Genomic DNA, 14,428 nt, shown 5'->3' with positions numbered 1-14,428 from the left:
TATTAGTAGGACCACTTAAAATAATAATAATAATAATAGGACCACTTACCTGTTGGCACCACCTGATGAAATAAAGATGATTGCGGACTGGCCCTGGAGTGGATTTGCTTCTGCACTCACGCCTGAGGGACCCCTGCCTCCACCTCACCCCCTCCGCATCCCCTATAGCCTACCCGCATAGACAGGGAGAAAGCACAAAAGGAAATAGCCAGTGCTCCGAACCAGCGGTTCTGTCCCGGCCCGGCAGTGACAGCATCCCCTAGGAATGTATCAAAAATGTGCATTCTCAGGGCACACCCAGACCTGCAGAGTCAGAAACTCCAGGGGTGTGGCCCAGCAACCTGTGTTTTAAGAAGCCCTTATTGCTTTTGGTGGTGTGGTGTTTTTTATTTTGTTTTGTTTTTAATGGAGGGAGATTCTTCCAACCCTTCTGTACCTCCCTGCCAACCCTCAGCCCAGTAGACCCTGCGCTCAGCTAAAGTATTTGCAGAGCTACACGCAATAGCTGATCTGCAGAACTACCAAAGATGCTGCTAACGGGATGAAGATAAACACTAGATGACAGATTTTCCAGATGCTTAAATGAGCAAAGATCGCACTGCGCAGCCATCTGAGAGGATGTGGAGATCAACGAGCGAGTGTTACTACTAGCAAACAAACGCCCAGAGTCTGATGAAACCAAGGCTTTTCGAATTGTGTTACCTACAGAAATCACCCAGAGGGCTTGCTAACCTACGGGCTGTTGGGCCCCATCCCCACAGGGTCTGATTTAGTAGCTTTAGTGGGCTTGAGAATTTGCGTTTCTGCCAGGTTCCCCATGAGGCCAAGGGTCCCGGTCCGAGGAGCGCCCTGCCCAGCACAGCTGGGCAGCCGGAGCCACCTTGCTCCAACACCACCTGGGAACGTGCTAGGGATTCAGCCTCTCAGGCTGCCCCAGACCTCCTGGATCAGCATGTGCATTTTAAGGCATCTCTAGGGGATGATGCGTACTCCACAGCCAAGAGCGGCTGCCTTAAAGGCAACTAGGGAAGTTGACCCTTTGCAGAAGCCACAGCCCTGGTGCTTTCCGTGAGAACCCTAGACACTGCCTGCTACAGACAATGGCTACTTCCCAGTGTCACCACCAGCCAAGTGGTGCCAGCTGGCCAGGGCAATTCCCATACCTCAGCCCTCCTCCAGCTCCCCAAACCACTCAGTCCAGAGCCCACAGCCTCCTGGCCTGGAGTGAGGAGGCAGGCCATCTCCCTGGGACCAAAGCTCCGCTCACACCCTGCCCTAGCAGGAACACCTCTCCAGGAAGACTTGAGATGTGATACATCTCTTCCCTGGAGATCCTGCTCATACCTTCTCTGCCTCAGAAAGACAGTAACAGAACTACTTCATTTTGGCAAACCTGGAATGGCAAAGGACCTCAAGAGAGTGCTGGGGGAGAAGCTTAGTGAAAATGAACATTCTGACACAAGCTAATGGAAATTACCTTGAAAGAGATCCATTCTCAGCAAAGCAGACCTGCTAGCCTAGAAGTGTCTGAGTGTGGCCAGCCTGGCCAGAGCTGGCCACCAGGGTTAGAGGAGTGAGCACATGAGAAAGCAAGGGTGGCCTTGGGCTTTCTTCTCATTGCCACAGCCGGTCCAGGAATACATAAATAACCTTAATTAGTTGGCATTTTCCAAGGTATGGGAGAAAAAAAAGCACCTTCCCCCACCCCCAGGAATTTCTAAACTAAAGGTAGGACAAAGCAATGGTTTGAGCTTTGAATAAAAAAACTGGTTTCTTAGCAACCTACTCCACAATGTGATTTCAGGAGAAAAGAGTTCCTTCTGGTCAAAACATTACTGTTTCAATTATTAAAAACTGTATCTCGCTATGACCCTCGGGAAACTCAGTTCACCTTTAAGAAAAAGCCAAACCAAACAGCAAAAAAAACAGATGAAATATTATATTAGAAACAGGTCCAGTGGACATGAATACACACTGGAGAAATAGATCCACATCATTCCCATTGATTTCATTTTTTTTTCGTTGTTTTGCATCAACCATCATCAAAAATCCTACACATAAACTTTGTGAAGATATTTGGAAATGTCCTTATCAGTGCCACCTGGTGTCAAGGTAAGAGGAAGAAACTGTGAAGCAAAACATTTTTTCTGGAGACAAATCTAAATTTGGAGTGGTTTCAGATTGGAGGTCCACCCCCTCCATTCATTGGATTGTGCTGGCAAAGTTTTTCAAAGCTTTACCGACTGGTAAAGGAAAGCACTTTTTTCACAGATTTTTCTAGACAGAATTCCTCCATGACTTACTGAATTTTGGGTTAGCTTTTTGTACTTGTTTCTATGGCTGCATAACAGATTCCCACAAACCCAGCAGCTTAAAACAACACAAGTTTCTTATCTCACAGTGTCCATGGGTCAGAAGTCCAGAATGGACTCAACTGGGTTCTTGGCTCAGAGTCTCACAGGCTGAAATCAAGATGCCAGCCAGCCGCATCTTCATCTGAAAGCTCAACGAAGAAAAGATCCACTTCTGAGTTCTCTTGGTGTGTTGACAAAATGCATTTCCTTGCAGCCACATAATTGAAATCCCCATTTTCTTGGCGACGGACAACCCTCAGGAGACCACTTTTGGCAACTAGCGGCCATTCTAAGGTCTTCAACATGTGGCCCATCATGGTTGATTCACTTTTGTTACTGTTTACTCTTCAAGGTCAGCAGGAGAATCTCTCTCCTGCTTCAAATGCCTCCTGGCTACTTTTCAGGCCTCATCTGATTAGGTTGGACCCACCCAGGATAATCTCCCTTCTTATTAACTAAAGTCAACTGATTAGGGACTTTAATTACATCTACAAATTCCCTTCTGCTATATAATGTGACAGTTCACCATATTTACAAGTCTTGTTCACACTCAAGGGGAGGGGATTATACAGGGTATGTACCCAAAGGGGTGGGAATGTTGAGGGCCATACTGGAATTCTGCCTACCACACCCCCTCACTGGTGTCCCATAGATTCTGATCTATTATGGATTGAGGATAAGAGTCTATTTTCAACTTCGTTCTCAGATTCACACGCATACTTTCCACTCAGAAAAAGTACTGTCGTGTATGATGCTCATATTTAATACTCTCTGGGCTCCACTGTGGTCTAGCCCCTGTCCTAAGATCCCTGTCCACTATGGAAGCTTACAATAAGGCACTCTGTCTGATGGCTCTCCTCATTAGCCACAATACATCCATACAGTGCTTTTAAAGATTTTGCCACATAAAAACAAAACAAAACCAAAAAACCAACCCTTTAAGGTATCCAAGCACAATAAACGCACTCTCCTGAGTCCCAAATGGTGGGGTGACAGCCACTGTTGGTACCTGGGATTTTTAGGTAGTAGACAGGTAGTACTGTTTTTAATTGAGAATTTATTTTAATGTTTTAAAAACATACCTAACTATGCACAGCCACGTTTTTATGACATAAGACTAAAGTAAGAATTTAAGATTTTCGAAAGTAAGTTGGTTTGAGAAAAATGTTTTTTTATAGTACAAGTGGCTAGAATATGGCGAAACTAACGACGGAATTACTCCAATTGGGCAAACACTGCCACATGCGAAACTGGTCACTAAATAGTAAATGTACTACTGGGTTCACTGAGTATTTAGCAAGCTGTGCTACGTAAGTCAGGCTCCACGAACCCCTTCGTGCTCCTAAACGTACACAGAAGCCCACCACGCGCCTTGCCAACCACATGCAGACACTTGAGTGCCCGGACCACGCGCCCCGCACGCACCACCTGGAACCACGCGCGGGCGTGAGGGGAGGAGACGGACCCTTGTGGGCGTGGACAACCCACCCGCAGCCTGCGTGCGGGGGCGTGGCTGGCGAGGGGACGGTCCTCGAAGCGGAAGGCGGAAGCGGCTGCAGAGTCACATGATCCATGTAACATGGCCGCTGCCCCTTGAGCACTGCCGGTGCCGGGCGGGAGCGGGTAGCGTGAGCCGTTAGGCGGCCTGGAACAGGTGTGCGGGGGCGGGGTCCAGGCCCGGGGTTCCAAGACAGCGCGAGGCGGCGGAGCGAGACAGGCAGGCCCAAGGCGGCGTGGTCCATGAGCCGGCGCCGGAGGCAGCGCGGAGCCGCAGACTCCCCCGGCCCCGGCGCCGCCCGGGCAGCCGCGGGCTGAGGAGTCTCGGGGCTCCGGGGAGCGCCCGGAGCTGCCACCATGAACCCCGAGAAAGACTTCGCGCCGCTCACGCCCAACATCGTGCGCGCCCTCAATGACAAGCTCTACGAAAAGCGGAAGGTGGCAGCGCTGGAGATCGAGAAGTAAGCCGCCGGCACCCGGGTTTGGGCGTGGGGAGCAGAGCCAGGACCCCGCCCTGGCTGTGCAGGGCTCCTGCTCCTCGCTGGGGGACTCTTCACGCCTTTCCAGCCAGCTTTAGGCCCTTAGCGCAGTGCAGGAAATTAGGAGTCCTAGCTTTGCTTTTGACGGGCTGTATGACTTGGGCCAAGTTCTCTAACCGCCTGGTGCCCCCAGAGGGTTGCCGTGCGGTTAAAGCGACAAAGCATATGTGTAGTGCTGTAGCACTGTGCCTGACACACGGCTCGTCTTGCGTGTGGACTCCATCAAAACCTGCAAATCAGAGAGGGGTCTCTGTGATGGTGGAGGTGAGAAGCATGAGCATATGCTAATGATGTTGACCTGCCTCATTTCTTACCCAGCTTCTGAGAAGTGAAAGGGACTGTTGGGTGACCAAGTGGAGAAATCAGGTCCGAAATCTCAAGACTCAGAGGACTGTTCATTATATCCCTGCCCTATCACCCTTCCCTGCAGGTGGAAGGAGTAATTTGACCTTTCTTACTTCTACAGTCTTACTACACGTATGTGTAACCATGACCTGACATTTTCCTTTATTCCCCAATGTACAAAACAAGGTGTTACACTAGGAATGTTTCCTTAAGATTTTCTGCTATTCGTTTACATTTGTATTCCTCCCCCCTCAAATCTTTGTGATAAAGTCAGGTGGGTGGATGATTTCAGAAGAGCAGAGAGAATCAAGCTGTGAAACTTGACAGAATGCCAGACTGGGAGTCAGAACACATAGATGGTAGTCCTGCCAGTAGGCTAGCCACTGACCCTCTGTGGTTTTTTACACAGAAGTTACTAAAGATAAAATCAAAATTTCAAATCCAGTTACCCATATTTCAAATGTTCGGTAGCCACGTGTGGCTGTGGCTACCATAATGGGCAGCAGAGGTCTTAGAACCTTTCTGTTGCTGCAGAATGTTGGACAGCTCCAATCTAATCCATGGTATGATACTCATTCTTTGACCTTGGGCGGATTGCTTCACTCGGGGTTTCTTAACTTCAGCACCACTAACATTTTGGGGACAGATGAGTCTTGGTTGTGGTGGGCTATCCTGTGCACTGTAGGATTTTTAGCAGCATCCTTCATCTCTACCCAGTAGATACCAATAGCTCTCTGTCAGTTCTAACGACCAAAAATGTCTCCAGTGTCTCCAAGTGTCTCCTGGGAGTGCAGATATCACCCCAGGTGAGAACCACTGCCTTAACTGCTCTGGGTTTTCCTTTCCTCCTCACCTAAGCGGTTTGGATTGTGTTAAGAGGACCCTCTCATTCAGCACTAACATTCCGTATGTCCCAAACCACCTAGCTGCTTCTCTCATGAAGCACCGCTTTCTGGTCTGCTCTGTTTCCGTACTTCCGCTTGTTTATGCCCTGGCTCTTACTAATGCTAGTGAGTCTTAAAGATAAGGATCACTGTACTGAGTAGGAGACGCAGAGCTGATGTATCGACGTGGCTCCACGTCCATGGGATTTATTGGCTTTGAAGCTACACTGACACCCGATTTTGGTGATCACCCAGTCTGTTCTCAGGAATGTCTGATTTTCCTCAGAGCTTGAATTATCTGTTGAGTCCTTGACTGAGGTATTCATCTGAGCATTACTGTTGCCTCAAGCATAGCGCATTAAGTGCTCTTACTCTGCGGGCTCTGCCGTTAGGGTTTTGTCTTTAAGGGGGTTCTTTTTGTATTCGACATTGCCCTTGATTTGTGGAATTCAGAGAAACCTAGGGACTTAACTAGACTATGGACTCCTTAAGCGCAGAGACCCTGTTTTATTTATCTTCAGCACTTGACACAGCATTTGATGGTTGGTGTCTTGATGAGTAAATGACAGTACATTTTTGGTGGGGAAGTAACATTGCATTCTAAGGACTTTGCTACCCAAGAGTGTGGCCCACAGACCGGCAGGGTCAGGATCACCTGGGAGCTTGTTAGAGATTCTCCAGCCTCGTCCCAGTCCTCTGGATCAGAATCTGCATTTTGATGAGACCTGTAGGTGATTTGTGTATGTACATTAAAGTCTGAGAAGCACTGGTGTAGAGGGCCCTGATCTGTTTCTAGCCTTCTTTTGCCGTACTTGGAATGTGGAGTGCCCGTTAGGTATTTTCCCCAATATATGTATCACAAATTGCTTAGGGATAGATGGTGGCTTATCTCTGCTTCACCAAAGAGCTCTCTGGCATCTCTGCTGAGGAGGACACTAATCCTGTTGGATCAGGACTACAGCCTAGTGACCTCATTTAACCGTAATTTCTTCCTACAATTGTAGACCCTGTCTCCAAATACAGTCACAGTGGGGTTTAGAGCTTCAACATGCACGTTGTTGGGACACAATTCAATCCATAACCCTAATCGTTTAAAAAAAAAAACAAAAACGATCTTGCGTGAAGCGCTCTCTGCCTGATTTGGGAAAGGAGGGTAAGGAAGCCTCCCTTCATTTGGTCATTGCACACCCCTCATCTCTTTATTTTGCGTGGCTTCAGTATACGATCTAGGTGATGGCATTTCACAGACGAAGAGACAGAAGATCTTGGAGGTTAAGTACTCTTCCCAAGGTCTCACAACTAGAACCTGGATTAAAAACCCAGGTTCATCTGTCTCAAAAAGCTTCCCCACTGCAGTGAATGGGTTTCCCTACCAAGAAGAGCACATGTATTGAATAAAGGAAGTTTCATACTTGAGCATTTCCATGGTTGTTTTAACTGCCATTTTTGGTTTTCCAGAAACATCTGTTCAGTTGGACAGAGCCAGTGCTGCATATGTTTTTCCAATGAAGGATTAAAATTCATAGTAAAAGGAGGGCGTTTTTTTTTCTTGATGACGGGACTCTCAGACACTAAAAATGCAGAGATGTGAATGTGTAGCTCAATAGAACCTTGAACTCCAGAATCTCAAGAGCAGGCTGGGTTAATGACCGAAGATCTGATTGCTAAATGTGTGAGCCTGATGTGCGCGGTCCTGGAGAGCTTTTCCCTCCACAGCCTCCCACCAACATGCCCACACAGTTTGCTAAAGAATAAGGCTCTTGCGCTAGGATTTTAGAATGTCTGTTTCAGGTTTGGTGGGTTCTCAGTTTCAGGGGATATAGTCATGGATCAGTCCTGATGAAAAGGTTGGTAAGACCCTGGCCAGGCTGTGCTCTCTAGGAGAGTGTAGTGTGGGGGGAGAAATGCCAAAAGGCACTTGGAGAACTGCAGGGGATGCTCGCTGAGGGGGCGGTGTCCCACTCTCTGGCTCAGAGTGGCCCTCCACTGCAGTCTCAGAGAGATGGTGGCCTTCATGGTAACCAGGGATGGGCTCAGTACTGAGTCTCTAGTGTTCCTGAACTTTGAGTTTCAAAAGCCAGCAAATGTAGGGGCCTAAGCCTTGCCCCTGAGAACACGAAAGCCCGAGGGGGGGGTGGGTCATGGGATAATGCGTCCTTTGCCTCCCGGAGAGGAGGCAGGGATCCTTGGCACTGGGTGATCAGATAAAGGTTAACTGTTGAGTTTGACCTGGCTCTGGAGCCTGCTGCAAGGAGACACTGTTTATTATCACCAGTGGCTTAAGGCAGGCATGGGTTACTGGATGGAATCAGCAGTAGATTGCTCAGTCCATGGGTTACAGACCCATAGCTAGGGGCTGTGTCCTGCTTATAAACCGGTTTGAGTAGGTCTGAACTGCAAGGTATTTTAATTGATAAATTTCACAGTGAAGCTTAGGTTTCCGGCTTCTATTAAGAAATGGGAAGTGTGTCTCTGTGGAGCTCACCATCCCACATAGCAGATAAGGGGGACCTAGTGGCCTCCCTTCTGGCCAGAACATGGTATCCCCAGTTTGCTTCTTGTAATGGCACGTTCACCACAACCTTTCCTTCCTTATATCTCCTGCTTGGTGCCTATCAGCATGTGAGTCTGTGACCTCTGGTTTCATTCCTCTGTGCCTCAGTTTTCTCATCTTAAACACAAACGCACCTTGAAAACATTAGGCTAAATGAAAGGAGCCGGTCACAAAGGGCCATGAGTTTCATTTATATGAAAATTTCACTTCTGTGAATTATCTAGAATAGGCAAATTCAGAGAGAGAAAGTAGATTAGTGGTTGCCTAGGGCTTAGGGGAGGGGATTTGGGGAATATGGGGAGTGACTGCTAATGGGCACACACAAAAAAACCACTGAACCACACGCACTAAAAGAGTGAATTTATGGTATGTGAATTACAGCAATTTAAAAAAACTAAGGGTTGTGTTTTATTGCAGTGAGGGAAGCACTCATTAAGTGGTCACAGTTATTGTCACCTGAGATTCAAACAGCTGCTGTCTCGAACTCGTTTCTCCTTTATGGTCTTGCCGCTGATTCCAGCCAGTGGAAGCTTGTTGTATTTTGTCCGTTAACTCTGGAGCCTTTTCAGAAGGTCTTTGGTCCTTGCTCAGAGGCAAACATTACACTTTCTGTGTTCACTTAGTGGAGAGTAGTGAGCAAGTGGAAACCAAATCACTTAAATACTCAGCCGAGGAGATGGACATGTTTACCGAGATTGTCTCTAGGAAGTTGCTGCCCAGATATGTCATCGGAACACAGCCCGTGATTACAGAGAAGCGCAAGAGATACGTGAACTCGGCAAGATGAGAAAAGGCAGCAGCCCAAGTCCACACTGAGAGCTTCACAACACGAGAATAAACACAACTCTGGATTCCTCTTCCTCTCCTTTTTTGGGGCCAGGAGCATGGCAGGTTCTCAGTCCACGTTTAGGGAGTGAACGTGATCTTGTGTGGTGTGTGCGAGACCACAGTCTGTCTCTCGGATTCTGACTTCACACTAACACTGCTCTGGGGGCATGTGCAACACAGAGCACATTCCATGCCTTCTCTTATTCTCTCGAAACAGTGTAAGGTCGTTGAAATGAGTGGCCCCACCTTATAGCCAAGGACGTCTCCTCTGAAGACACAGGAACATAAGTGCAGTGACCAGTGACCTGGCTGGGACATTTGGACATCACCAGATGAAAAGGGTTTAGGATTCGATGACATGAGAAATGTCAAGTGATGGCAGCTGGTAGGATGAGCAGCAGCTGGGATGTTTGAGGACGGAGGATGTGCAGCGTAGCAGGAACAACTTTAGACCTTGGAGTCAGGAAAACCTAGGTTAATTTCTGCACCTGTTGTCTATAAGTTGCGTGACCTTGTTGTTTTTTTTTTTTTTAAGATTTTATTTATTTATTTGACAGAGATCACAAGCAGGCAGAGAGGCAGACAGAGAGAGAGAGGAGGAAGCAGGCTCCCTGCTGAGCAGAGAGCCTGATGTGGGGCTCGATCCCAGGACCCTGGGAACATGACCTGAGCTGAAGGCAGAGGCTTTAACCCACTGAGCCACCCAGGCACCCCGTGACCTTGTGAGTTTCTTAACATCTCTGAGTCTCAGTTCCTTCCATCAGTGGGTGTTGTAGTACTTAACCCAAGTGTTTGTTTTAAAGTTTAGGTAACGTGGGTAAGACATCCAGCATTTATCACCTCGCAGCTAGGAAGTGCTCAGCAAGGGGTTACTTACTTCCTGCCTTCCCAGTAGGAGTCCGGCTGGAGAGCGTTTCAGAGCATCCCCAGGGCTCCCTGTGTGTGGTGGAGGGATGCTTCAGGGATGTCTGAGCACTGAACAGGATGGGGCAGTGGTGGAGAACGCTGCATTTTGCTTAGGGCCTCTGTTCTCCACGAGGAGAGTTCGCCCTGTCACTGAGTGCATTCGCTGTGCAGCTTTGGTTTCAGAAGACGGGCGAGAGGACCTGGTATACAGCTGCAGGGGCTCGGGTTTTGACGGGGCTCATGGGTTGAGATCCTCTGTGAGCCTGGGCAAGGGGACTCAGTTTCCCTGAGGCCGTCTCACCTCTGCAGGATGAGACAGTATTCAGAGCAGAAGGAGGTGGTTCCACGAAGAAACAGAAGTCCTCAGTGTAGAGTGTCCCTGGGAAGGCGTCCACCACCTGTCTCTTACGGGCCACGATTGTCGCCGCTGTGTTGCACAGGCCAGGGGGGTCCAGCATGGGGCTGTGGTTGTGTTGCTGAGACGTTGGCCCTGGGTTTCCTTCTGATGAAATTTCCAAATGTGTCCTCCCCTGTCAGGGGTTTCTTCTGTCGAGGAGGGGAGCATCGGTGTGGCACCACACACTGTTGGGGGCTGCGTCATGAGCTTGGAGTTGCCACTTTGGGTTTGTGTCTTGTGGGGATGGCTGTTCCTGCCGGCTGGCGACACCTCTGACCGCGAGAGTGGAGGCTCCGGGCAGCCTCTAAGGACACCTCCTCAGCCCCTCTTCCCCAGCACACAGGACAGTAGAGCCTGTGACCTTTACGTCCAGGAGGGTCCCAGGGATTTGTGATCGTGCGAGTTTCTGGGCCAGATACTCACTTCAAAACTAGTGCGGCTTCAGATCCCCGCCTGTGGCTCGCGGCCGTGGATGAAAGAGGAAACAATGCGGTCTTTTGAAGAGAGGTTCGGCCTGCAGCCGGCACTGCCTGGAGTTTCAACTTCACTTAACTCTGCCTCCCTTTGTAGTGCGTTTTTCTCTCCTCACGCTCCTGCGAAGTGGAAAGGCGAGTCTTGTCGCAGGGCCTGTTTTGGAGCACCTCTTTGGACAGAGGGCTCAGAGCGCGCCTCCGCCCCTCGGCAGCAGGCCTCCGGAGCGCGCCGTGGCTTCTGCATCTGTCCCCAGCCACAGCTCAGGTGACCTGAGCCCTTCGCGCTGTGCCTTGGGGAGCCAGTAACGGTGCCCTTTGCTCCTCCTAAGTTGAAACCTAACCCTCGGGCTGAGAACCCACAGATACGATGTGGTTAAGCCAGCGGGGTAGGTTTCGAAGAGTTAGGCCGCCCCATGTCGCCTGTACGGCAGCATGGGGCTCTGGCCATGTTTGCCCCACAGCTCGCTGCCGGCCCCTCGGCCCCGTCCCCAGGCCGCGCCGGCTGTCCCGCACGTCCTGTGCACACAGCACAAGACCCCGAGAGGGGTGGCATGAGAGACGCAGGGGCTCCGGTCTGTCCTCAGGGACTTCAGTCAAGGGACTGTGGAGACAGAAATACACACCTGAGAGTGACAGTGGCCTTGGCCAGTGTGTTGCTGGGAAGAGAAGGAGAGGGTCACTGACTCCTTCTGAATTCAGAGGAGGAGGGACCCCTTCCTGGGATGTTCCGGAGAAGCAGGGGGGATGGGTTCATAGGCTTCGAAGGCTGGGTGGGATGTGGAGCAGGACCTTTCCCGGGGAGTGGGGGGAGGGAGCCCTAGGGCCAGAGGGAGCAGGGCCCAGGTTTACAGGGCGAAGGCGGCTCTGTCTGGAGTGGACGGTTACGCAGGGCAGTAAGACGAGCCAGGTCAGCCCGGTGCTCTTGTGGTTGCCCCAAGGGCCAGGCAAAGAGTGTGGCCGTGACTTATGAGACAGCTTTTCCCACTGGAACCCCAGGGCCTGGCCCACCGAGCCAGCCCCAGTGTTCTCCAGGCTGCTGGCGTTGGCGAGCGCGTTCTGATGGCTTCCCCTTTCGGGGGAACCATTTTCTTGTCTTCTTCAACACATCCCCAAGTGTGCGGGGTTCTGGGGCCAACAGACTTAAACGAGTCACTATTTTTGTGGTGGCCTGAGGTGCCCTGTGTTGAGCCCTGGAAGGATTCGGGTGGGGAGGCCGATGGTGTTGGCGTCGAGTAAGTGAGAAGTGCTCCTGGGGGGGGGGGGTTGCTAAATACAAACCAGCCTCCTGCTTGCCCATCCCCTGCCGTCAGGAGACCCTGGTGCTCGTGCCGGCTGTCGCCCCAGCATTAGAGCCCCATTCCTCGCACCCGCACCATGCAGTCTCTGTAGGCCTTCGGACTTCTCGGAGCTCCCCGACACCATTCGGACCCTCACCACCCTCCGCTGCAGATCGCTCTTACCTTCCATGGCTCCCCACTGCCACCAGACATAAATGCCCGCTCCTTTGCCATGCACAAGCCTGGGAGCAGCTTCACCGGCCCTGTCACGCATTCTTCTCCACCTGTGTCCTTCACTCTGCCAAACAGGATGCCTCCCTCCTTCCTCTGAGCCAGTGTTCACACTGTTCCTCTGTCTGGGCTTCCTGGTCCCGGACAGTTCCAGAACGAACACCGCTCATCCTTCAGAGCCTCTCTCATGACCCTTGCGAAGCCGTGCCCGATCCCTCCCCACCAGATGGCAGGCCTGCTCCCTCTTGCCGGCCCTTCTCGCCTCTCAAGCTTCTCACCGGATCGTTCTGTCTCTGCTTTGCACGCAAGTCCTGTGTGCCGTCTAGTTTCCTCTCCAACCTTACCCCAGCAGAGAGCCCCTCATGGCAGGGAATGCATCTGTATGCTGGCTCCAAGAGAGGGAAGAGTGCCCTTGCCAGGTGCTTGGGGACTTTTGTGGCCTGAAGCAGGCAGACAGGCGAGGCCACGGTTCTGGGGTGGCACATGCTGCTGGCACAGCTGGCTCTCTGGCGGGTGCCCTGCTGAAGCCTCATGGGTGTGCTCAGGCCCACTCTGGGTGCTGCTCGAACTTGTCCTGAGCAAAAGCACGACCTGGCTTCCTCAGGAGGGCTCTCGGCACCCAGAGCCCCTGGGCAGGCTTGCTGGGCAGGAGCAGAAGGCACAGCTGCTCAGTGGCTTTGGTGACCCCCAAATCCTGGCCTCCTCGAGAATAGGGAGGCATGGGTTCTAGATGTTTGTGGAGTCCAAGACACTGAGTATTTTTCATCAAAGATATTTAAAACTCAGCTAGAAACAAGTCCTTCTCAGTTCTCAGACTGTAGTCGCATATTCTTTAGGCAGTGTGACCTCTCAAATCCAGGATTCTCGGATTCAAAAAAAAAATTCTGCTGTTTGCATTGGCCGGGAATCGAACCCGGGCCTCCCGCGTGGCAGGCGAGAATTCTACCACTGAACCACCAATGCTCCAGCTGTGAGCAGCTGTGTGAGCACCTCCCTTCAACCCCCGTCCTGAGCCTCCTTATAGCTCTGCTGATTCATAGGCTGTAAGGCCAGGCTCTGATGCTGCCACATCAGCACAGCTGCGGGAACAGAGAGCTTCGGCTCCAGAGCTGAAGAAAGGAGGCAGACGGTGTGTGTGTCAGAAAGAGAGGCAGAGAGAAGTTGCTTTGCCTTCAGACATCAGGACAGAAACCAGAGCTGGGGTCTCTCTTCAGTAGCCAAAAGCACATGGAGATTTCAAATGACTTTGTGCTCCTCGCATGTGTGGATCCCCGTTCCATGCCCACCGTGTGCCGAGCTGCTTTGCAGTTCTCAGGTTTCACCCCAGCTTCCCACCAGAGACTGGCCAGGCGGAGTCCCTCACAGGTGGAGGGCGTGAAGGCCTTGGTCCCCACAGCCAGTGGTGCCTCCTCGGAGAGCCCAGCTGCTCTTCCTCGGCTCACTGAGCAGGGAGATGAGGTCAAATTCCCCGCGCCCTGGGCTGCGGTAGGCCAGTTCACAGCGCCCTGGGCTGTGGTAGGCCAGCTGGGTTGAGGAGATTGGCTCCTCCGGCAGGATCTCTGTGTGAGGGGAAGCCTGCCAGGAAAAGGCAAAAAGAGCAGTTCTGCATTGGCCGGGAATCGAACCCGGGCCTCCCGCGTGGCAGGCGAGAATTCTACCACTGAACCACCAATGCTCCAGCTGTTCTGTGGCAGGTCTGCCTGGCTTTTCTCAAGGGGCTGTGCCTGTGGGTACTCGGGAGCTTCAGCAGATCACTGTGCCTCACCTGGCTAGTTTGTCCAGTTTGGGAAGCCAGACCGGTTTACAGAGAACCATCCTTGCTGGGCCTTATTAGGCTGCTTTGGGAAGAGGGGGAAGGAGGGGCTTGGCGTGTGGAATTTCACCCTGTAAAGTTTAAAAAAAAAAAAAGAGGCACCTCGCAGGCCATTCGTACACCACCTTCCTGAAGTACCCATCCCTGCTCCCACATCCACGAGCTCAGGAGCCGGGCCTGTTTGGTTCACAGCTGTGTTCACAGTGCTTGGCCCAATATAACTTGCTGTATTAAATCTTCATCAAACCGTGTCAACCCCTCATTGAGCAGCCGTTTTGTGGGAGTGGTCATTGCCTCCTAAGGCGACACGTTTACTTTTGGACAGTTCTC

At 51.3% G+C, this 14,428-nt stretch overlaps 1 protein-coding gene and 2 non-coding genes across 3 annotated transcripts in view; 1 reads left to right on the top strand and 2 right to left on the bottom strand.

Annotated features, from left to right (window-relative positions):
* The first annotated feature begins 3,938 nt into the window (after positions 1-3,938).
* Positions 3,939-14,428, top strand: part of VAC14 (VAC14 component of PIKFYVE complex) — a 99,597-nt gene continuing 89,107 nt past the window's right edge. Inside the window, exon 1 of the mRNA XM_045987901.1 lies at positions 3,939-4,312. Coding sequence (XP_045843857.1) covers positions 4,209-4,312 — 104 coding nt within the window. The 5' untranslated portion in view covers positions 3,939-4,208. The remainder of the gene's footprint in view (positions 4,313-14,428) is intronic.
* On the bottom strand, positions 13,178-13,248 carry TRNAG-GCC. The gene has a single exon. It is a non-coding gene; the product is annotated as a tRNA-Gly (tRNA).
* On the bottom strand, positions 13,890-13,960 carry TRNAG-GCC. The gene has a single exon. It is a non-coding gene; the product is annotated as a tRNA-Gly (tRNA).

This window comes from Meles meles, chromosome 19 (genome assembly GCF_922984935.1).
Source record: "Meles meles chromosome 19, mMelMel3.1 paternal haplotype, whole genome shotgun sequence".
Lineage (NCBI taxonomy): Eukaryota > Metazoa > Chordata > Mammalia > Carnivora > Mustelidae > Meles > Meles meles.
The sequence above is the reverse complement of the archived record's forward strand: the minus strand, read 5'-3'. Positions and strand labels throughout refer to the sequence as shown.